At 35.8% G+C, this 24898-nt stretch overlaps 1 protein-coding gene across 1 annotated transcript in view; it reads left to right on the plus strand.

Annotated features, from left to right (window-relative positions):
- Positions 1–22300, plus strand: part of LOC121429670 — a 34119-nt gene extending 11819 nt beyond the window's left edge. The window contains exons 3-18 of the mRNA XM_041626829.1: positions 848–921; positions 1919–1987; positions 3309–3375; positions 3868–4000; positions 5370–5438; positions 6540–6663; positions 8163–8262; positions 9621–9679; positions 11014–11078; positions 12188–12337; positions 13438–13480; positions 14508–14622; positions 16903–16990; positions 17648–17717; positions 18821–18924; positions 20979–22300. Of these exons, the coding sequence (XP_041482763.1) occupies positions 848–921; positions 1919–1987; positions 3309–3375; positions 3868–4000; positions 5370–5438; positions 6540–6663; positions 8163–8262; positions 9621–9679; positions 11014–11078; positions 12188–12337; positions 13438–13480; positions 14508–14622; positions 16903–16990; positions 17648–17717; positions 18821–18924; positions 20979–21102 (1454 nt within the window). The 3' untranslated portion in view covers positions 21103–22300. The remainder of the gene's footprint in view (positions 1–847; positions 922–1918; positions 1988–3308; positions 3376–3867; positions 4001–5369; positions 5439–6539; positions 6664–8162; positions 8263–9620; positions 9680–11013; positions 11079–12187; positions 12338–13437; positions 13481–14507; positions 14623–16902; positions 16991–17647; positions 17718–18820; positions 18925–20978) is intronic.
- Positions 22301–24898: the final 2598 nt, after the last annotated feature.

The following is a 24898-nucleotide window of genomic DNA, read 5'->3' on the forward strand; positions in this document are numbered from 1 at the left end:
GTATTGCAAAGTATCTAGCATTCTGTTGAGGAAGGTTTATGTATCCTAGTAGGATCCATGATGTACATGTACCAGCAGTTGATGCATATCCTAAAGCATTGTTTATATAGTGTGGGTTTTGGAGTAGAACACATCACCTAATATTTATCTAGCAGAGTGCAAATGTTTCTAGTTTGCTAATGGAAATGAAACTTACTTGATAAACATGTGCGATGTATACATGTACATGTACAGTTGAAAAGATCAGTTGATAATAGCATGCCTGCTTCCAATTGTTTTTAAATATTTTCTTAAATAATTTAGTGTACATAATCCAAATCATACTGTAAATGGTCCATTAATCAAATCTCATTATTGATAGTACAGTAATGTCATTGACATCTACAACATTTATAAGCACTCATCTCTTTCTTTTTCTTTGCCCCCCCCCATTCCTATCCTAGTTTTTCTTATCCCCCCTCCCTTCTCACCCTCCCTGTCTCCCGCTATCTCTTCTTCCCTCTCTTTACTAAGACTTTTTTGGGGTTTAAGTTCAATAAATGCTGCCTGAATGTTGCCAGAGTTGTGGATATTATTACTGAAAACAACATATTTTGACAAAAAAGTTTATATACATGTTTACATACTTGTAATTAATGATTTTGGTAGCAGAACTGTCAGTCTCTACATTTGTACAAAGCCACAAACGCTACTGGTACCACTTACTGTTTTCATATTCTCCTTTCCTGACCTACCCCCTCTCTTTTTTTTTCTCTCTCTCTCTCTATATATTCTATTCTTATTTTCATTCATGTATAATTTATCATGTATTGATTTGCTGATTTCTGAATGTTTTCTTTTTTCGCAGGATTACCGGTGACATTATCTCATTCTGGATTCCTTCCATTTCTGATCTCCTTTCTGATTGGATTTGTTGTTCAGGTATGAAATCTTTAGTACATGTGATATTCTTTTCTTCATTTATTTTTATCCTTTCTCTTGTTATTATTGTTTTTTATAGTCTTCTTTTCTTTCTTATTCTTCTTAGACTTCTTCCTCCTTTTCCTGTTTGTCTTCTTATTCTTCCACTTCTTCCTTCTGTTCTTCTCCTTCATCATCTCCTCTTTCATGTTTCTTTTTCTTCTTTTTCATCCTCATACTCCTCTTCATCCTCTATACACTGAGTGATTTCAAGTCCGGTGTTGGCCTTGGTGTTGAAGTTTAGATTGCTTCCCCTAGCTCCAAAACCTATTCAGAGTTTGTAAAACTGATCCAGATCACATTATTGACATCTCAACAACTAGTGAGTGACTTTTCGGGACCATCTTCATTTTATGTTTTGTGTTATAAACTTGTAAAAATTGACCTAACACCAACACCAAATGGTCAACACTGAACTTGAAATCACCCATTGCTACTCCTTTTTCTTTCCCCTCCTCCATCTTCTCCTTATTCTTCTCTTTTTCATTCTCCTCTACCTCATTCTGCTCACCCTTTATTCTTTTCTTCTTTTTGTCTCGCCTGCATAGCGAGGGAGACTATAGGTGCTGCTTTTCCAATGGCAAAATTGTAATCTTAACCAAGTTTTGAAATGTCGTCATAGCTTGAAAAGTATAGGGACCTAGTTCATGAAACTTGGGACAAAAGGGTAATCAATTATTACTGAATATCCTTCCTGGGTTTCATGTCACATGACCAAGGTCAAAGGTCATTTAGGGTCAATAAACTTAAGACCATGTTGGAGAAATCAATATCGAAATGTTAACCAAGGTTAAGTTTTCATGTCATCATAACTTAGGAAGTTTATGGATCTAGTTCATGGAACTTGGACATGCAGGTATTCAAGTATCCCTGATTGTCTTGCATGAGTTTCAAGTAACATGCTCAAGGTCAAAGGTCATTTAAAAATGATGACGATTCTGATTTGTCTCTCTTTCAGGCACTGCTTATCTACTTTTTCATTGATGTTCTACAGAGAGCGCATGCATACAACATTGAAAAACATAAAGTAAGTTACCACATTGATACATGTATATCTCGGAAAGGGTTACTGATAAATATAAAAGAAAAAGACAGGTTTCAGATTAATCCAAGGCCAAGGCTGTTGATGTTCTGTTGACTGGCTGTCACGCCCCTTCCATTGGTATTGGAGATGTGTTGTGCCCATTTAAAAAAAAAATCCTTTTTGTGCAGAAATAAAGAAATTTGCCATATTGGAATTTAAGGCGTTCGGAGGTGTAAGGTGTAAACTTGAAAGTATTTTGTTAGATTATAAATGCAAAATGAATGGTGTATACATGACCATGTGTTTTTAAAGGAAACCAAAACCCAAGAAGAGAAGCAATCTTATTGGAAAGAGTAAAATGAGAGGAAAAACTTAAATCAAAATCGTTTATGAAATAAAATAAGCAAGTTATGAACGATTAAAAAGTCTTGTTGTACTTTCTATGTGGATCCTCAAATTGGCAAACGTGCTTTAAAATGGCTGATTTTGTGGACAACTCTCCATTTGTTTTGTACACATATTTTCAGATTTTCCCCTTTATTTTACATATTTCACATTATCACCTCCTAACCTTGACATATATGGTGTGGATTATATTTTCCCATGACATATGTTGTGCTCAGAAGGAGGCAAGATGCAATTTGAAAGATAATGAGGAAAATCTGAAAATTTGTGTACAAAACAAATGGAGTTGTCTACAAAATCTGCCATTTTGTAGCACGTTTGCCAATTTGAGGATCCACATAGAAAGTACAAGACTTTTTTAATCGTCCATAACTTATTTCATAACTGATTTTGATGAAACTTTTTTTTAATTGTTCCTCTCATTTTACTCTTTCCAATAAGATTGATTCTCTTCTTGGGTTTTGGTTTCCGTTAATTGCCCCCATTGTGTTACGTTGCATGAATCTAATGATGCACCTACATGTACATGTACAATGTACATGAATCGGTATCAAAATGGTCTTACTTGTAAAAAATATTTACCCTATCCATACAAAAAGTATGTATACTGCTTTCAAAGCAAATTTCCTCAGATCCCTTTAATATATGCATGCGATGATACCCATGCTTGTTGTTGGTTGCTTGAGTTTAGAGTGGTGATGGCGCTATCCATTGATATCCGATGATTTCCTCCAGGCAAAGTGAGAGGAATTCCACTCTCCCCTGTACAGCTCTAGTCACTGGATTTTGCTATTAATTGCATTACTGAGAATGTGTTGAATATCATTCTAATCTACAGTTCATTTATTCGCATGCGGTATAAAGGAAGGATATTAGATATTGTCACCAACTTGGTATCACTTTTATTTTGTGTTTTCAGTGTCTGAGTTTTGAAGAGCAGCAAGTCCCACTCACTAATCTGACTGACGATGAAGAATCCATCCATGGTAAGGACCCGTCATCTTTGAACATTGAAGTATTGCTGAAAATCTTTTTAAAAATTATTGACATTTAAAATAAAAGAAGAGAGGCAAAAATACTATTGTCCAAAAAGATTCTAATACTAGTATATGTCACTTAATTTGTAGTTGTACATGTATCTACGTGTTACGTTAGTTCTTTGATTTAACTTGCTGCCTGAATTTTTTTTTAACAAGTGCACACCTAGTTCATTTACCAATAATGCATATAGCATTTCCATTTATTTCAAAGCAGGATAAAAGAGCATTGTAGATTAAATGTTTTGCTCCCAGGCATAGGTGCTGCGGCCAGGGATCGAACCCTGGACTTTCTATGTATAGCCAGGCGCCTTAGACCACTCGGCCACGGCACCTCCGAATAATACACTAAAATTTCTGTGCAAAGCGCCCTCATTTGTCACCTTCCTGTCCATGTGATATCGTGGTAAAAGTCTATCACTGTTTTTCTCATATTCTCAGGTTCTTCAAAAGCAAGGCATTCTCACCTTAGTATAGCCAGGAAAGTGGCCAAACCAAACCTTCATATGATGGGGACATTGTTTCTTGGACGGGGCCTCAGCCAAGCATTCGACATCATTCTCCTCTTACAGTTGTAAGTAAATTGAATATTATTCTTTTTTAATGTATTGAATTATTGACATCATTCAAGTAAATTGGAGTAGGGGAAGGCGGGGTAAGTTGTGACAGTTTTTGCTTTTTGCATGTTAGAATTGATATGATTAATAATTTTGTCGAAATAAGTACCTTGCCTTGAAATTAAATTCTTCTGAAATATTTTCCACCTATATATAACTTTCTATCCCCACACTGAAAGTCATCGTGACCTTTGAAAAAAACGATGTCAAATGGCTCAACTTGCCCCATATATGGGGTAAGTTTGAGCCACCTTCTGGGGTAAGTTGAGCCACAAAAACTATGTACAAAATGTATGGGGGAGAACCAGCATGTCAATTTTTTGTTCAAAGTCTTTTCACTTGCTAATTCTCTATAAATACTAACATCCTGTAAAAGGAAAAGAGCAGTCATGTAAATTTGCTCCTTTCAGCCTGCATTTCAATTGATTTATATGGTTTGTTTGTTTTTTAAGATACATTACCATAGGAATTACCATGGCTCAACTTGCCCCATGCTGTTTGGCTCAACTTACCCCAGTCCGAACTTAGTGCGATAATTTTTTATCCACACATTTATTATACATCCATCATATAAAAGACTATGACAAGAATGAAGATCCATACCTGGACTAATAATGTTATCATGTCTTTATTATATTTAAAGACATGTGTGTTTATAAAGCACTTATCTATTTCACACTCTTTTTTACTTTTTTGGCTGAAATTGATATTTTTCCCTCTAAAAAACTACTTTTTATTTCAAAGTTGGAAACAATGTGGTGGGGTTAGGGGTTATGCTATGGGTCATCAATACATGACACCACCACAATGTCTGACTCATTCATTATTGGCCTGGGGCTGGTGGCTCAACTTGCCCCTATGCTCAACTTACCCCACCTTCCCCTATTTATTTATTTATTCTTTATTTGTAAAATTGTTTATTTATCTATCTATTTATTTGTTTATTTATTTGTTTATTCATTTATTTATTTATTTATTCAGGTACAAAAGGTCAGCAAAAAGATTTTTTCATCAATGACCTGATAAAAACAATATAATTAGTGTTTACACTTTGAAAAACTAGTAATATTTTGAGAGAAAAATTTGGACATTGCTTCATGCTTTTATTTTCTCTATTCTGTTGTACAGTAGATCTAGGAGCAGCAGATTGGACGGAATCGGGTGAAAGTGAAAAAACTAAGGTCTAATGGGAAATGGACGTTCTAAATGGAAAGGGAATGTAATTTTCATTGTTGCTTGGAATTGTGTGATTGTTGTGATTGTATATAAATCAGAATTTTTTTAAGATATCAATTTTATTTTGGTCATTTTTACTCTGTCTCACAGTGTTTCAATCCTAATCAGCTATGCACTGGCTGGGAGTGAAGCCTATGCACAACTCTTTCATATTGAAAAGTAAGTCTAAATCCTTCTTCTTCTTTTTTTCGGGGGGGGGGGGGCAAGTAAGCATTTTTTTTTGGTGACCTGTGTTATCAATTATATTATACCACTTACATGTATGAAGCACAGTTGAGACATGATATGATACATTATTATCAGTAGTAGTAGTAGTAGTAGTAGTAGTAATAGTAGTAGTATAGTAGTATTAATAGAAGTAGTAGTAGTAGTAGTAGTAGTAGTAGTAGTAGTAGTAGTAGTAGTAGTAGTAGTAGTAGTAGTAGTAGTAGTAGTAGTAGTAGTAGTAGTAGTAGTAGTAGTAGTAGTAGTAGTAGTAGTAGTAGTAGTAGTAGTTGTAGTAGTTGTAGTAGTTGTAGTTGTAGTAGTAGTAGTAGTAGTAGTAGTAGTAGTAGTAGTAGTAGTAGTAGTAGTAGTAGTAGTAGTAGTAGTAGTAGTAGTAGTAGTAGTAGTAGTAGTAGTAGTAGTAGTAGTAGTAGTAGTAGTAGTAGTAGTAGTAGTAGTAGTAGTAGTAGTAGTAGTAGTAGTAGTAGTAGTAGTAGTAGTAGTAGTAGTAGTAGTAGTAGTAGTAGTAGTAGTAGTAGTAGTAGTAGTAGTAGTAGTAGTAGTAGTAGTAGTAGTAGTAGTAGTAGTAGTAGTAGTAGTAGTAGTAGTAGTAGTAGTAGTAGTAGTAGTAGTAGTAGTAGTAGTAGTAGTAGTAGTAGTAGTAGTAGTAGTAGTAGTAGTAGTAGTAGTAGTAGTAGTAGTAGTAGTAGTAGTAGTAGTAGTAGTAGTAGTAGTAGTAGTAGTAGTAGTAGTAGTAGTAGTAGTAGTAGTAGTAGTAGTAGTAGTAGTAGTAGTAGTAGTAGTAGTAGTAGTAGTAGTAGTTGTGTCACTGAAACTAAAGCTGCTACTACTAGCTGTTACACTTCTTCAACTAAAATGTACTACCACTATAGCATTACTATTTTCACCACCACGGTTACAATGCACTATTACAGGATCCAAGGCTTTTCCACAAGACAGGAGCTACTGTTTAAAATGCACTTGAGCCATATTTTACTGGGCACTGGAGATAATATAAAAAGTTCATCTCTGCTGTATTATTCTCTTCTTCGATAGATACCTCTATATCATCCCAGCTTTTGTTTGGATTCTGTCTGGGAGCATAGTGTTTGCTCAACGGATCATCCAGCCTGTAGTCTCCCTATTTACACTGGCCAAAGGTGGTCTGCTTGTCGCAACGGTGAGCTCACATGCAAGCCAATATACCCAGTTGTTTCGTGTCCGGACAATTGAGTTTTAACCCTATCTAGGCCGGGGTATTTTGGGAGTTCATATGGCCGGGGGGGGCCTCCCAGGCCCCCCCCTAAGATCTCGGCCGTCGACCGCGCGATCGCGCCGAAAATTGGCACGCGGGTTGCCTGGGACATAATCTACAAGATTGTATAGTAATTTATTTCATGTGAATCGCTATTAAGTGATTATGCTAATTTATGCATAATTAGTATGCAAAATCATACTTTTTCCTCTAACTCCCTAAATAAAGCTCCAAATGTACTAATTTTTGGTATAGAAACTCTTTGTGGTGTTCTTAGCAAGTATACGTGAAAAAAATTGCGATATCAAATCATTTTCTTATGTATTTTATTGTTTTTTGCAATTTCTTATGTATTTCTTTGTTTTTTGACCTTTTGTTTTTCATTGTTTTTTCAATGAAATTTGTTGGGGACTCTTCTGTGATCATAAAAAGCATAAAATAAATACATTTAGACCAGTAAAACTAAAAATAATCATACATTTATGAATTTTGGTTGAAAACACAATTTGCATTGACTTTGTACATGAAATCACGTTTTTGAGCAATTTTCGGTCTGACATGCACTTACATAATGTTGCGTAATTTCCGAACCACATACCCGGGTGACGCAAAGTTGGTCTCAAAAGTTGCGCAAGACTTGAAAGTAAAAAGTCAGCGAGCAGCGCAGTCAAAAAAATTTGCGCGGCGAAAATATTGCGCGATTCGTTGAGGGGGGGGCCTCCGAGGCCCCCCCCCCCGGCCTAGATAGGGTTAAACAGCCATTTGTACAAGTTAATGATAAAAGTTCTTTCAAATTTTAGTATAAACTGTTTAGCAATATTATAGAGAACGGAATTGAAGAAGATTGCAACTATGGAACTCATAGATTTTGTGTAATCCAAAGATAGGCTTCAAAATTTTAAAGCGTATAGACACCCCCCCTTCCTATATTTCAGCCATTTTGGGAATGTTGTGAGGGCAGAAATTTCATTATCTTGAAGAAAAAAATACCTACATGTACGTACTGTACCCATACAGCAAATTTATGTTAGAAAAGTTCAGTATTGTTCATCCTAGCCCGTTTAAAGAAACAAAAGTTTTCCAAAGGGAACCAAAACACTTCTCCACTTTGCCCCCCCCATCATCAAGCTGTGTATCCAAAGATCAGTCTTTTGATCTCGATTTCAGGAGCATTTCACAAAACAAACAGTGAACTTCACTGACATCTGTTACTAAAAGTTTAATCACTATTGAATCTTCATTGGCTCAGAGCAAATTTGCTAGTGAAATCACCCCCCTTCGTTTCATGAAACACTCCCCTGTCTGTACCCCTCATATACATGTATATTCCTCATAAATAACACATAGTTCACCATGTTATTTCACCTTTCCTAGAACTTTTCCTTGAAAGAGTTGTTGTGTTTGTTTTTCCCCTTCCTTTGTAGGTTGTGGTAACATTTGGTGTTGGCTCGGCAGTAGGCAATACTATAAGCAATGACTTTCACTACATGGGGTCGCCTTTCCTGATGGGAACCGTAGCATTAGGTAAGTCTTTCACAGTCACAAAAACCACAGCACCAGTTTATTATTATTATATCTTTGGAAACAATTAAGACCAATAACAACGTTCTCGCCAGAAAAAAATTCACCCATGTCAGGGACTTGTGCTGCCACTCCTGGGGGGTGGGTGCGGGAGGGGGTTCACCCCTCCCTCGCGGAGCGCGGAAGCGACGGCCTTTTCATCAAATAGAGACGCTAAGGAAGCCCCATTGTGGCGTATTTTTAAGCCCACACAAATGCACATAAATGCACAGATACTTGCCGTTCAGTCCAAAGAAAGAGTAGTGCAGCTTTCCAGCTTATGAATTGTAAATATTTTCGAGAAAAGGGAAATCACGAAATGCATTCAACTTCGGAACAAAACAGCGTTCATGATTGAGGGTCATGTGATATGTAATGGAGTTGGTCAATAGAGTCGAGACGCGTCATCCAACTTAATTCGCTGAGCTAGCTGAGCGCATGCGTGTGGCTTTCGTGCACATACACAAATGCAAAATATATCACGGACACTTCCTAGTGATTTACGACTGTGTGTTCCAACACCAAACAACGTAATGGCGTGTAGATCGACATGTAAGTTTTGTGTGAGTCTGTGATCTGACGTTTCACCATGGAGCATAGCCGGTGTGATGTGCGGGGCAAACGGGGGAATAGGCAACAGAACGACCGTACCGTGCCGTCATATGCCCGCAATAGCAGCCGCGAGCTAGCTGGGCGCCTTGCCACTTTCCTAGCCGTAGTAGGCCTGTAAGTGGTCTTAAGTTGGTGGGACTTCGGCGCAACCCGATAAATGAAGTTGATATCACTAAGATGAGTTCATAGAGTGTATTATTTTTTTCTGAATATTTCCATTTAATTTTTCCACGCATGTCGCTGAAATTTTACGCATGGTTCCACTTGTTCTCCATTTCCGCACGCATGGTGTTTGAACCATGCGTATTATACACTGACGAGAATGCTGCAATAATGAATGTGATGATGATGTTAATGATAATAATACATTTAAAACGTGCTTAATACAGTGTTTATATATGCTGCATATTATTACCTACACACATTCCAATACATTTGTCTTCCTCCTCTTTTTCTCCTGCTTCCTCTTTTTCTCTGTCTTTTTTCTTCCTCTTCCTCCTTTTCCTTCTTCTTCCTTCTTCTTTTGGTGTTGTTGTTGTCTTCTCCTTCTCGTCCTCCTTCTCCTCATCCTCCTTGTTCTACTTCTCCCTCTTCCCTGTTGTCATTTATAATATAATAGTATGTACACAAATAAACGGTCTTGAATATGAATAAAGTGCAATGTAGACATGTTCATAATTCTTACCGATTCTTTCTGTTCAAATCTACAGGGGGTGTGTGCAATGTGATGCCAATGATGTACAGCAGAATAGCATACTCTAGAAAACAGGTTAGGCATATCAGAGAATAAAAAATATATATGAATATTTATGGTGGAGTTCTTGGCATTTCCATTATCCGATCCCCGCTTTCCTGAGCCTTGAGCTGTATATCCATGAAATGCTCAAGCCAATATTATTTGAGAATTCATTTTATTCCAAAAGAGCAGAGTCAAATCATTCTCAAAGGTCCCACATATTGGGGAAGGGGGGGGGGGTTAAATGTTTACATTTCATGGACTTGCCCTTCTAATTTAAAGTGTATAATAATCAAAGATGCAGTTGAGGCTTGTACCTTCAAATCACAAGGCCATTACAGAAAAACTTGTATAAAATTTGTACAATTTTAACTGTTAAGCTTGTACCTTATTCTGTAAACATGTAACATTTTAAATTAGTCTATTGTATAGGCCTACATAAGTTTGTATTTATAAATTTGTTATATCTGTATATATTATGTATATCTACTTTGTTATTAAAGGGCCCCAACGAAAACCAGTGTTTGTACTGATTGGGCTACCCTTTTTAAATATGTGGAATAAATAATAAATAAAGTACATGTGACTCAAGCCGAGGCCAAGACCAGCAAAATGTGGCCTTGTCTACATCCCTAATTATAATAAGAACAAAAATCAAGTTACAAATGAATGTTCTTTTTGTGATGTCACCTGAAATCTTTGATTTTGAAATGTTGAGTAGTGTTCATGTGCATGTTTTATTTCATGACTCAATTCGTTCACTGTATTGTATCATGTGACTAGTAAAAAAAAAATGTGTTGGATTTAATTGTATCTTTATGCCCCCCAAGGCCCCCCTCCCATTTTGTACCGTTACCTGACCAACGCTAGTATTAGTAATACCTGTTTGTCGTAACTCCTGTAGGATCTCTGCAGGGCAGCATTTTGCTGGTAAATGCCAAGCTGGTATATAAACAATTACTTATGAAACATTTTATGTTTAGGTTAATCAGTCATAGTGGCTGACGTTATAGACGACAGATTCACTCTCGGGCTTTTTTATCAAAGTGGAGACAATGGCAGAGTTGGTTTTTCGAACTCACAACCTTGCGATTATGAGTTTGATGTTCTAACCACTGGACCACACGACCTGACAATTTCAATTTGTTGTTTATTCAAATCTGATCCCCCCAATTAAAAAGAAAAAGGGAATAAATTGAGGGACATACCCTAATTTTCGTCATATCTTCATTACAAAAAAGTTAGTAAAACTGTATATCAAACGGAGCAGGAAAGCATCGTCCATATTATGATAAGAGGCCACTTGTGTCTGACAGACCCTCGATCTCCATGTTAACAGCATCAATCATATTCATTATTCATTTCAGATTTCGTCATTCTGGTGGACAGTGTTTGCTGGTCTTGCCACTTGTATGATCCTCAATGTATTGTGGTGAGTTATGACTTTTGTGTTTCCATATATACAAGGAGAACAAATTGTTTACCGGTGTCTTCATTCAAAAGTTCAATTTCCAAAGTTTCATCCCGTATCTTTATATTTTCTTGAAGTTAATTATTTACGCCACAGTGGGCATCGTAACAGAGAGGACGGTTCGTGTAATAGATACAGTGTGCTATCGCGTCTCGCGATTTCACCACGAACCGTCCGCTCTGTTACGATGCCCACTGCAGCATAAATAATTCACTTCAAGAAAATATAAAGATACGGGATGAAACTTTGGAACCTGAACTATCAAACGAAGACACCGGTAAACAATTTGCTCTCCTTGTAGGTGCACTTATTGCTGGTTTTAAAAAAGCTTTTCTTTAAATGCGTTTTTTGCCAAACTAACTTTCGCATCGAAGTGCGCAGAGAGGACGGTTCGTGGTGCGTACGACGATATCTCTGTAAGTGTATTGGGCTAGTTCATAAAACGCGGACATACGAGTAATCAAGTATCACTGAACATCTTGTGTGAGTTATAGTAGTTTTCAAAGTCAGTACTGCTGCTATATTGAATCGTGTGATGCAGGTGAGATGGCCAGAGGCATTCCACTTGTTTTGCCATAGATATTATTAGGTTGTGGTTTTCAACCAAATTACGTCATTACGCTTTCCGTAATAAAGTATGATGATCTGAACCACTGTACTTTATTGAGGAAAATTGTCTGTATATATCTCTACTTCATCAAATTTACAGAAGTCTAGGCAAATGGATTACTTGTATTTGCAGGTAAACCAGGCCACTGTCATCGATCATTTTTTTTTTGGGGGGGGGGCGGGCGGTAATAGAACAATGCAGTTTGGTGGGTCATAAAAAAGTGTTTTTCGTTTTCGCAGAAGTTGACATGGCTGGATTCAGTTTCATGTTGACAATTTCCTAAGTTTTGTTTGAATTTTTGATTTGTCATTATGATTCCATTTTATTGGTAGCACAATGTTAATAGCTCTGGGTATACATGTAGTCTTGTTTTCAATGTATGAAATTATAACATTCTGGCAATTTAATTGTACGTATTCAAAATTGCATTTTGGTATTTTGGCTGTTTTGTACTCTCCAGGTGCTGGGCTGTGTTAGACATTGTGCCCCAACTCAGTAGCTGTACAACTCATCTAACAGAAGAAGTCCTTGTTCATGATAACACAACCGAGGTCAACATATTCACAACGCCATCTGTTGCACCGTGTGTTGAAGATTTGTCGCTAGAAAGGTAAAATGTTTTATTAAATGATTCACCAGCATTTAGCCTTGATATGAATAAGCAGGTAGGTGTTTCATAGTGCTGTTCCTACACGTAAGTTACGAGTGACTTTACGAACAATTTATAATCCTTTTTTAGGCGCTTAATCAACACATTGAAAATTTGGTGTACTGTATATCATTTACCATAAATGATCTCAAGTCGTTCGTAAAGTTGCTTGTAACTTTTGAACAGCTTTGTGGAACACCCAACAGATTTATTTTGTTTGTCTTTTTTTCTTTAAGGGAAGCAGCATGAAATAGAGTTTGCATGCTCAATTTGTAATTGAATTGAGTCAGAAAAGCTCTCTACATCAATGAAAATGTTAATTGTTAGGGGGGGGTGTTTCCAAGAAGGTATGGTGCTTAATGATAATGATTTCAATGCCTTGATTGCAGTGATGTGATGAAACTATATGTTTACAGTATTTCTGCTGCTACACCTGGGGTCCGTAGCAGAAAGAGTTGCGTTTAAACGCAACTCAAAAAATCAATCGCGGGTCCCAAATGCGCGCTGTTGATTGGTTGAAAATCAAGTTGCGCATGATTTCTAGAGTTGCGATTGATTGCAACTCTTTCTGCAACGGGACCCTGTACGTGTACTAATAACTTCTCCCCATACTTACAATAGATATCCTGAACTTGTTAACGTTTAAATCGTATTTTCATTTTATTTTTAGAATTTAAAAAATATATATATATACTTATTGGTTTAAATGCCAGTATATTTACAACAAATAACCTAGGATTCGTTCGGTGTATGCAGAAAGGTACATGTACAATTGTAGGATTACAAGATATATGAGTCAGATTAATATAACAACACACTCCGATGTCTCAAGTGAACGTGAATGCTCATGTCTTAGGGATGTATTTGTTTTTTCTGTGTTGAGTTGAGCACAATGTAAAGTGGATTAATGCAATTAACATTAATGATAACTCTTCCTCATCATTGGTACTGTTCCTCTTTTTTTTAGATCTGCAAAATTTCAAGTTGGTTGGTGCTAAAACATGCTAGTTAAAATCTTCCCAATCATCATGATTATTATTTTTTTTACTTTTTGATTTCAGATCTGCCAAGCAAGGAGAAATATCAACGGTTCCATTAATAGAAGTAAGTCAAATCGATCCTCATCTTCGCATATGTTCTGGGTCCCGTAACACAAAGATTAGCGATTGATCATACACTTGATTTTTACGATTGATCGTACATTGTAGTCTATGGCATAGAAAAATGTTCTACGATCGTTGCTAAGTTTTGTGTTACGGGCCCCAGATTTCTATTTGCATGCTCTTGTGAACAAATAGAGACAATGAGGACACATGTTGTGCTTGTGAAAGATATTGATTTTCCAAGCATAATCATTTCCTTCTGATCGAAGTGTATTGTGCAAATCAGGCAAAAAAATATCCTTTTTTATTTTATTTTTATTTATTATTATTTTTTGGGGGGGGGCTACTTTTCACAATACACTGCCTAAATCTGAATATCTGGATAAGCTATGATATTGATTGCAGTCAATGGGGATTATCTAGGACTCCTTAATGTATTTCCAGTGCAGCTCTTTTGAGCATTTGGGGGTGATATTGCACCAAGCCCCCTTGTTATTTTTTTCCCTGAATTGCATAGAGCGTTCCTACAAGCTGCAAGGTTGGAGGACTGACGAGAAAAATATGTAAATGTAAAATGATGAAATCATGATAAGGCACATGTGTCCGATTGTTTTGTCATCCAGCATGTCTGCTGTTGGGAATTGTCTATTAAAGTATGGTACTGTATCCCGAAAATGGGTTAGATTTTACTTGGTCAGAATTTGTGAAAATTAGATGTGCAGACTATAAATTGTTTGCTGTGGAATATTACTCTATCCATAGATATTTTTAGTTATTTATCATTGTTTTAGCTTTTAGGTCAATTCAAGCTTTATTCTATTTCATTTTGAAGAGCACAAGCAAATGCAAGGTATATACATGTTAACATATGATAAGTGCAAATAGGAAAACAAAGTTATGTGAGTCTTTCATGTATGGAGAAAAAAAAACATGTCTTCATGAATGGGGGGTCTGAAATTGAATCTAGATTAATTGGGGGATTTTGACCAAAACTTGAGAGGATTTGTACATTTCTTTTCTTTCTGTAGATCTTAGAAGACGATTACCCACAATACACTTGGGTGGCTGTCCTGGTGGAGCTATTTATCATGATCAGTATTACAGTATCTTACCTTACAATAGGATCAGCTTTATTACATTCATGTGAGTAATCATGATAGAGGCCAATGGGGATGATGGTGATGATGCTGAGGATGATGAGGGAAGATGATGATGGTGGTGGTGATGATTATGATGATGATGACGATGATGATTGTGATGATGATGATGATAATGGTGATGATGGTGAGTGAGGATAAGCATGATGATGGTGGTGGTAGTGGTGGTGATTATGATGATGATGATGGTGAGTGGGGATGAGGATGATGGTGGTGGTGGTGATGGTGGTGATGGTGGTGGTGGTGATGGTGATGATGATGATGATGATGGTGATGATGCTGAGAATGGTGATGATGCTGAGAATGGTGATGGTGAAAGATGGTGGTGATGATGGTGTCAGATCTTGGGACTGAAATTCCCAGTCTTGTAATAGATTTGGTTCTGTTTGAAACGAAAGTAGTTACCACTTGCAATAGTCACACAATCATTCAATATCTGTATGTAACATAAATTTAATTCAGAGCGACCAGCTCTATAAATGTACATATAGTTAAAGAAATTGAACAATCAGAATTAAATCATGAATCCCATGCATATCAACATAACATCAAACTGTATTTAGCAGTTAGCATCAGCATGAATTAACCTATACTGAATATGTTGCAATATGTATCTAATGAGAGTGATTTATTTATATTTAATCAAGGCCTAATAATTTGGCATCCAAACGTGACAATATTTTTGGTTATTAATTCCACCAATTAAGTTTCATCAAAAGAGGGTTTATACTTGGATGAATACCTACACTGGACCGTAGTATATCTAATCTGGTTATAATTTATATAGTTCAGAATAAGGACCCCTTCGACATTGTCAATGACTATCGTTGGTCCGATGAATATAGTCGTCTAAGAGCGAGCTGCGGTGGCTTCGACGACACGAAGTAAAGCGAGCAAACTCTCGACGAAAAGCCAGTCCAGATTCGCGGACAAAATGATGAGGGCCGAGAGCCACAGTACGAAGATTGCTACGATGAATCACAAGTCACGAACTCTGAGTTCGAGGATGAAGTATGAGCCCAGCTCGTCCAGTTCTTTGGAACAGTCGTGCCTGGTGAGATGAGGGCAGATGTGGTGGCTTTACCTGGCCTGTGCTGCCTGGATCCAGCCTGCCAACGATGGGGATTAAGACTCAGCTGTGCCTGCACTACACAGCCTGCAACATTCACCCAAAGTAATGGCCTACGAGAACCACACCCTCACACTCCGAGTTACGACCAAATGTGGAAGGGTCTTCCTCTCCCGAGAATCAAACGATTTCTGATTTGCTTTTACTCAAACACCACTCCATCTTGACTCTCACAAAGACAAAGTCATTAACATTCTCAATATTCCTCTGCTTTACTCTTCCACGCTGAACATATCCAATTAAAACTACTTAACTATCCAAGCTTTAATTTCACCTATTCAAAACTCCCATCTCAAACATTCTCAACAATCTTTTCCTCTCATAGATAAAAACAAACATCTATAGAATTTTAGAGCCCCTTTGAACTTAACTAAATATATCAAGTTAAATGACCCAATGCTCATGACCTAAGCTTGTCAAGAAGTCAAAGTAAAATTCTAATCCTTACACCCCAGCTGGTTTGATCACTTACCTAAAGATACAGTTGATTGACTCTGGGACTATGACAAGAGTCAACCACCCAAATTCCTTTTATTATATACAAGCTGAATGGTTACTAGGGTTTAACACTAAATAGACTTACAGTCGCATTGTGACAGATGGTGATGATGATGATGGTGATGATGATGATGGTGATGATGATGGTGGTGATGATGGTGATGATGATGATGATGATGATGTTGATGATGGTGGTGATGATGGTGATGATGATGATGATGATGATGATGGTGATGATGATGGTGATGATGGTGATGATGATGATGCTGAGAATGGTGATGATGCTGAGAATGGTGATGGTGAAAGATGGTGATGATGATGGTGATGATGATGATGGTGATGATGATGGTGATGATGACGATGATGATGGTGATGATGATGACGATGATGATGATGGTGATGATGGTGATGATAAAGATGATGGTGAGTGAGGATAAGCATGATGATGGTGGTAGTGGTGGTGATGATGATGAGGATGATGATGATGGTTTATTTAAAAGACAGTACAGTTGAAAAACATTTTTCAATGAAGAACAGAGGTTGCTTTCAACTGTAGTAATTTTATGATATGCTCATTGCACATGTATGTACATGTACTACTGTATTTCATTGCCTCATATTGGTTCCTTTTAATTTCAGTTCTTGGTTGGCTAGATGCTCACATGGCGTGGGATAAAGTTGATAAAGGAAACACAGTCCCAGCAAAGGTTAAATATTGCCCTAAAAGGTAAGCTGATTTAAAAGAATAATACTAAATTCTCTACTATTTCTCACTAATTGTAGTCAATTTAATCTTATATTTTCTTGGAGTTTTTTTTATGTATTTGTTGAAATATATACACACAGTTGATGTAAAATTATTCATTCAATTTCTGATTGTTGTCTTCATAATCTTATGAGTTATTTGCAGATGTCCTTTTTATCATGGTATTCATGTGGTGTCATCTTTCCAGCCAACAATCTTGCCCACTATGCAAAGTAGTTGATTCCAAACACATCAAAATTGACTTTCATAAAGTATTTTCAAACTATTGTAAATCCACTTTTGTATTAAATTAGCAGAAAGATATTGTCTACCAGTTATTGCACATCAGTGATGGGGGAATTTGATATAAGAAGGGGAAATTGATTCAAGAAAAAGTTTTTTTTTTTCAAAATTGCTTGTAAATCTTAGATCAATACTTTTGTTTTTAAAAAATGGTAATTGAGAAGGCAGGACCCTGAAATTTAAATATGTTGTCAATTTTCTTTGAAGATAAAATCAGCTTGTATGCAGAAGATAAACAAACGGGATATGTGTGTATCTGTTGATTTTTTTCAAATGTATTGTTATCCCATATAAGTATGATTTATTTATTTATTTTTTTTTAATTTCTTATTTCAGGATATGCAGACCTTTGTTCAGTCTTCTTGTCTTTGGTTTAGTGTTTGCCGTTGCCATGTTAGATCCAAAGGTAAATATCTTGCATGGGTCCTCTGTTATTCTTATTCTTAATTTCTTACATTATGACAAATCAAGTAGAAATACTCAATGGCCCGTATTCTGAAGTCAGGTTTAACTTAAATAGACCAAGGTCTAACTCGGTGCTAAGATTATGGGAAGCCAAAGGTGTCAAAACTTTTATTAAGTTGTATGTTTCTTATATTTACTCTGCTCTTTCCTGATTCATCGATGGTGAAGACAATCATTCATATATACTTCCTAAACAATGATGAAAATTCAATGATTTGAGAGCCAGTTGAGCTGAAATATGATACATGTATCTCTACTGTTAGTGATTGATGTAGCAATTGGCTTTCCATACTTAAACCACAACTTTAAACCTAAGTTTAATAAACCCGACTACAGAATACGAGCCAATGTCTGCTGGATCAAACAGTTCAACATTTTTATTTTGCTCTCTGTAACCATTCATCATTATTTATATAATTTTAGTTGAGACAAATTGAAAGAAAAAATTAAAAATTATGATAGATCCAAAAGTAAAAATTGTTTCATACAATGCTTTGTTACCATTCTTCATTGTATATTTCAGTTTAGGAAAATTGAAAGAAATATCAGAAAATATATGTCCAGCTGGGTTTTTCATAAAGCTGATTAATAGCGACTTTAAGAACGACTGGTGATCCTTTCTTGTGGTGAATGGTGTAGATAAAAAATTTCATTGACGATGGCTTATCACATAAGAAAGGATCACCAGTTGTTCTTAAAGTCTCTTACAAACAGCTTTATAAAAATGGGCCCCTGTTTTAATTTATACATATGGACAAAAAATTTGATCTAAATGTTAAAAATAAATTATGTAGCCTTCTAGTTCTGTTCCTCATCACAATTTTTTAGTTTGAAAATGTTATAAAAATGTGAGACTTATTGGTAACACAAATCTGTTGACATTTAGATTTATGGTATTAAAATATCTGTATATGTGTGAGCAAGAGATAGTGATTGAGAGTGCTTCTGAAGATTATAGGGTTACATATTATGTGATATTAGTTATCATATCAATTTTTTGAAGCTGCTGAAGTATTCCTTTGTTTTATTGATCTTCTTTTCCAGGGTTTTGTAACAATGCTTGATAAAATAGCTTCTCTTCTCCTCAACCTGGAAGCGGGTCTTTTCATCTTCCTCATGATAAGAAGGAGTAATTCAGCAAAATACAGGTGAGACTAATGGACTTTTCTTGAGATTCATTCTTGAGAGGTTTTGAGGCTCAGTGGATAAGTCTTTGGACTCTGAACCACAAGGTCTTTGGTTCAAATCCCAATACATAACTCACAGCCTTTGGTAAGGTGTTACGTTTGCCTCTCACCACCCAGGGCCCTGTTGCATAGAAGTTACTATTATGGGATTGAAAAACCATGGCCTGGTCTGGCCGCTCCCGGGCTTGATCTGTATCAGTGTTGGTTAGGAACACACACAGCCTCGATGTTGTTGAGGTCATCAAGCCCAGGTTAATGCTCTATCCTGTGTCTTGCTAACATGTTCCCTAGCAGCTGCCCCCGACTTGGGACGGGGCGGCAGTGGGTGTTGTTTCAGTATGATTGGTCATGTCTGGTAAGGCTAGGTATCACCAGTGATATTAAATACCATCCACCCATCCATCCATCGCATCGTTTCCATAGTTACCATTGCCATGCAATGGTAACTACCATGGCAACACTGATAAATAGCTAATCAAAATCAAGAATTCCATGCAAGTTACCATTTCTTTTATGCAACAGGGCCCATGTTTAGTGAATGGGTACCCGGTAGGAAGAAATTCCTTGAATGCTGGGGTGCCTGATAAGTACAGCCGTGCGAAAGCCTGGGTAATAGTATGCAGCACTTAAAAGAGATTCTATCAATCGTTACGTAAATGTTACATGTTAATATTCTCTTATCCAGAGTGTCCTAGAAAGGAGGAAATATTACAATCATCAAATTTTTTTTTTTTCAAATAAACTTTTTTTAAATGAAAATAGGTGGAGCGTTGTGGCCCAGTGGATTAGTCTCCGGACTCTGAAACAGAGGGTCGTGGGTTCGAATCCCAACCATGGCGTAATTTCCTTCAGCAAGAAATTTATCCACAATGTGCTGCACTCAACCCAGGTGAGGTAAATGGGTACCTGGCAGGAATTTATTCCTTGAAACGCAGCGCGCGTAACAGCTGCACTGCTAAAGCCAGGGTAATTATGCTGCATATACTGTAGAGCGCTTAGAGACTTCTGACAAAGTAAGTATTAAGCGCTATATAAGCAAGTATAATTAAACTTGTAGTTAGAGTGAAATCTCCTCTTTGATTTGAGGCCAAATTTTTAGTGAATCACTCATACATGGAAGATTACCATTATTGAAAATTTTCAGAAAACTTTTACTAAAAAAAATGCATATCTTTATTCACTCTTGTTAAGAGATTTAGACAAAGAAGAATAAATTAGAATAGAAAAGAAAATGCTCATGAGCGATCCCTTTACTATGGAAGTGTATTTCCTGGAAATATCTCATTTTTTTCTGTTTCAAAGCGGATAATTTTTTTTAAAGGAGAATGAAACCATTGGAACAAGATAGCTTGTGTGAAAACAGAAAAATCAAAGAAACGGATCAACAAAAGTTTGAGAAAAATCGGACAATAAATGAGAAAGTCATGAGCATTTAAATATTGCAATCACTAATGCTATGGAGATCCTCCCATTGGCAATGCGACAAGGATGTGTGATGTCACTGATGAACAACTCTCCCCATTACTTTAGTATATATTTCACTTGAATTGCCTCTTTTATCACATCTATCCATAGATCATGTGTTCTTTCTACATGAGGGCATGTAATACATATTTTTTTTTAATATATCATGGATAAAAAGTTTGTATCATCATGAGAAAAAGCAAAAAGAGACATTTTGAGGGTACTTTATAGTCCACCAAAAGGAAAGTTGTTCATCAGTGACATCACACATCCTTGTCGCATTACCAATGGGAGGATCTCCATAGCATTAGTGATTGCAATATTTAAATGCTCGTAACTTTCTCATTTATTGTCCGATTTTTCTCAAACTTTCTTTATTCTTATTCTTTGATTTTTCTGTTTCTACACAAGTCTATTTGTTCCAAAGGTTTCTTTCCCCTTTAAAGATATGAATGGGATCGTTCAAATTCCGATCATGAAATTCAATTTTATTAAGATTTGTAAATATTTGGGTTTTAATTGTTTTTTTGTTTGTTTTTTTTTCCTTGTAGGAGTCTGATAATACCTTACCCAGTCCATCGCCTCATTTATCCAGCTCATTACATCATCGCTCTCTACTTCCTGTTCGCTGTCGTCTATGACATCACAGTGACTGCCATCGAATGGTTTACATGAAATTCATCATTAAGAGTAACTATTAAATGTGAAGAGGTATCTCATTTATTATCACAGTGATCGCCATTGAATTTTCACATGAATTTCATCATTTCACAAGTTTCAGATGTGAACATGTGTCTCAGTATTATTGTGACTACCATCGAATGGTTCAAATGAAATTCATCACTTTCAAATGAAATCAGGTATCAATGGTTATCACAGTGACTGCCATTGGATAGTTCATTGGAAATTCATCATTAAGAGTAACTTTCAGATGTGAACAGGTGTCCCATCAGTAATTGCAGAGACTACTATTGAATTATTTACTCGAAATTTGTCAGTTAGTCACTTTCAGTTGTGAACAGGTGTTCCTTTGGTTATTTCAGTGATTACTATTGAATTGCTCACATGAATTTCATCGTTAAGAGTAACTTTCAATTGCAAACCGGTTTCATTAGCTGTCCCAGTGACAGTTATCACAGTTACTACCACTAAAACTTTGGGTAAGCTTTCAAATTTGAACAGGTTTGTTATCTGTACCACTTCAGTGATGGATAATGAATGGTTCTCATCAAATATGCTGTAGGTAAACGTTCAAATCTTGCAATAATTCCTGGAGAATTGTATTTTTTATTTATTTGAGCATTTGAACAGGGTTCTCTTGTATAACATGCCTGGTGATACTCACATTGAATCAAAGGTTAGTTTTCAGATATGAACTGGTGCATGTTAATAACAAACAAACCACTGCCAGTCTACAGGGTAAAACATGTATGTACAAATAATGACCGACCGTTTTTTTCTACTTAAATCATGTCAAATTGTCAGGATTCTACACTTACATCAAACATAGATCATGATATGAATTTGAGGTTTTGGTCAAGTGGGCCATTTATGTGATGCAAGTCTTTAACAGTACATGGTTTGTTCATAGTAACAGCGATTATAGAATTACAGATTTCCTATGTATTTCATATATTTTTCTTATATACCCTGTACAATTAAGCCTCTTTAGTAACCCTCTGACACAAAAGAGAAGTAGGTAAAATAAGCAAGCTATTAATTTGAACCAATAAATATCATGATTAAAAATCTTAGACGGCTACTACACCTACATTGCATCAGGAATTAAACAGTTTGGGAATGACCCTTGAAAAGGGCAAGCGTTGTACATGGTCGAGACATCAGTACTTTTGGTATTGAAAGTATGAAATGACCCCCAAAATTGCAATAATGAGTACTAGTAATTGTAGTTTTCTTGAAAGTTAATAAAGAGAACAAATATGGTTTGGATTTTAGAGCTTAAACTGAGTTGTTAATGTAGTGTCCTATAGTTTGACCACAAATTCAACCATGTTTTGATGTATTGAATTTATGTGAATGCAGGTTCATGGATATCGTCTCACATGTGTTTTTATGGTACATGTAAATTCAATATTTTTTTTAACATGAGGCTATAACAGAGAATTCTGAGAATTGCTTCCATGAACAGTATTGACCAAGGATTTTCTTCTTAAGATTAAGTATTTGTTTTGATGATAGAAAAAAAAAGTTTTTTTATGGTGGCGGAGTTCAGAATTTTTTTATTAGGTTATCTGTTAGATTTATCTAACCTAGTTTTAGAGCTATTTTGAAACATCACATGGCACTTTCATTTCATATTTTCAGGATAATTTGCTTTTGTTCTAGATTTTTTTTGTCATGACATCCAAACCAATGTCCCATAGATGGACATTAAATTTGAATAAAATTTTGATACATTCCATATTTAAATAATCATGTTTACCAAGGTGTTATGAATGTATTGATATTGTATTCTTTCCTTCCACATGTACATCAAGTTTAAAGCCTATGTCAAGCTTTGGTAAACATTTAACAATGTGGATTACGATCTGCATCGGATTTTGACATTCCAATATTCAGCTAATGTCGCTATTCATCTACTCCATAACTTTATTTTTTATCTTATTAGTGAAATCATGCATGAATGATGATTGTATAGTTCTATTTTTTCCAACAAAAAATGAAAATGAAGCGTACATTCTACCCGTACAACTGAAGATTCTTATGTATATCAATTGACATTTAATAATTGCATGTACATGAAGATGATGCTGAATGGTGCTAAATGTTAGAAATTGAAAACAAATCCATTAGTTTAACAATAAATAATAGCTTAAATGAAGCATTTGAGACATAATGGAGACCTCTGCACTTTACATAGTATCTTGTACTTTTAACATTCTATTCAATAGTAGAGGGTGTAGTTCATTCATTGGTGTTAGGAGGATTGTGTATGCATAGACTTTTTGGACAAATCAGAATTTTATTTTCATAGTAGAAATATTTACATTTCATGCTTTATGAGCAATTTTTTTTATTATGCTTTTACTGTGCAATAAGCTTGTATTTTTTTTATATTTTCATGAATTCATCAATCATGTCTTTATAAATTTGATATACGGTACATCCAGACAGCATTTAGTTTAATTCACCAAGACCCTCATGATCGCTAACTTGTAGTCATATGTATTAACATATATATGTTCTTTGTCTATTAAAAGCCAAAGTGGCTATACATGTATGTAATTTCTACTGAAATATATAGCCTATGTGTGAAAACCAAAATGACTACACCCCCCCCCCTGTCCACAAGACAATTTTTAAATCATGTTTTTTCTAATTCTTATTTGATCAGTTTGTCAGTTAAGCTGTGTTTCTTTCATTTCTCTCTCTTTTATTGTGCTCAAACATTGTTTATTTATTATATGTATTTGTCATGCATGTGTAATTTGTATATTGAATGCTTCATGTAGTTTTATGTTAGTGTTAAATAGAAAGGATAATTTTGCCAAAAGTTGTCATAGAATTACATTAGGTTTATGATCAATTTACTGCTTCGTAATGCACATGCTTTATTCGATATCTCAGGAGAATCCGTACTTATAGCATCCAAAAATGTATTTTTTACCAAGATGAGAATCGTTATGTTTTCACTAAATACAAGCAGAATAAAGACTAAGGCTGTGTTTAAATGCTTCCATCCAAAGACAGAATGCCTACATGTATTGCAAAAGTGGTCCTCGGATTGTTGTCAATGCTTAATTTCAGAGGCGAAATCACAATCTGCAGCTTGCTTCCTTTTTGCAGGTTTTTCTGACGTGGAAAGTGAGGTCAAATTGGGCACGTCCCTTTTTTTGAAACTCTTTCTCTTCAAGTGTTGTTACAGCTGGCTCTGAACCATCTTTATTTGATTGACAATATCGTGATATTATTCTCTAACTTCTTACTTCTTACAACTTCCAGTCTTGCAGTAATAGTGATTCAGTTATATTATACTTGGCATAGACGTGAATTTTCTTCATGGTAAGGATAAAGAGACGTCATTTGCAGTTGTTATTTGTGCTCCTTTACCAATGTTCATTGTGGTGATTAATTGGAGTATTATTAACAAATATTATACAGTGTACTTAATTCAGTACTCAAACGTGTATCTTGTTTGCCATTCGACTGTATTTGCGTGTGGATTTTCAATCACACCAGAAGCATTTACCAAATGACGTCATTTCAACATTATTAAAATCGTAGTCTTTACACTAACCAAGGAACTGCGATTCTGGAGAAAGGACAATCGAAAATGCACCTTTATGGAAGTTTACGATCAGCATTTTGAAACGCCGTTCCAATGAAATTAAGGAAGGACACAGCCATGATTTGAACTAAACTTGTCTGAAAACGATGGATTTTGGCCTGCTAAGAGGAAGCAGAAACTCACCCTAAGCAGCATGTGTACCATATTTTTAAAATATGTATG

This window comes from Lytechinus variegatus, chromosome 16 (assembly GCF_018143015.1).
Source record: "Lytechinus variegatus isolate NC3 chromosome 16, Lvar_3.0, whole genome shotgun sequence".
In the NCBI taxonomy this organism is placed as follows: Eukaryota; Metazoa; Echinodermata; class Echinoidea; order Temnopleuroida; family Toxopneustidae; genus Lytechinus; species Lytechinus variegatus.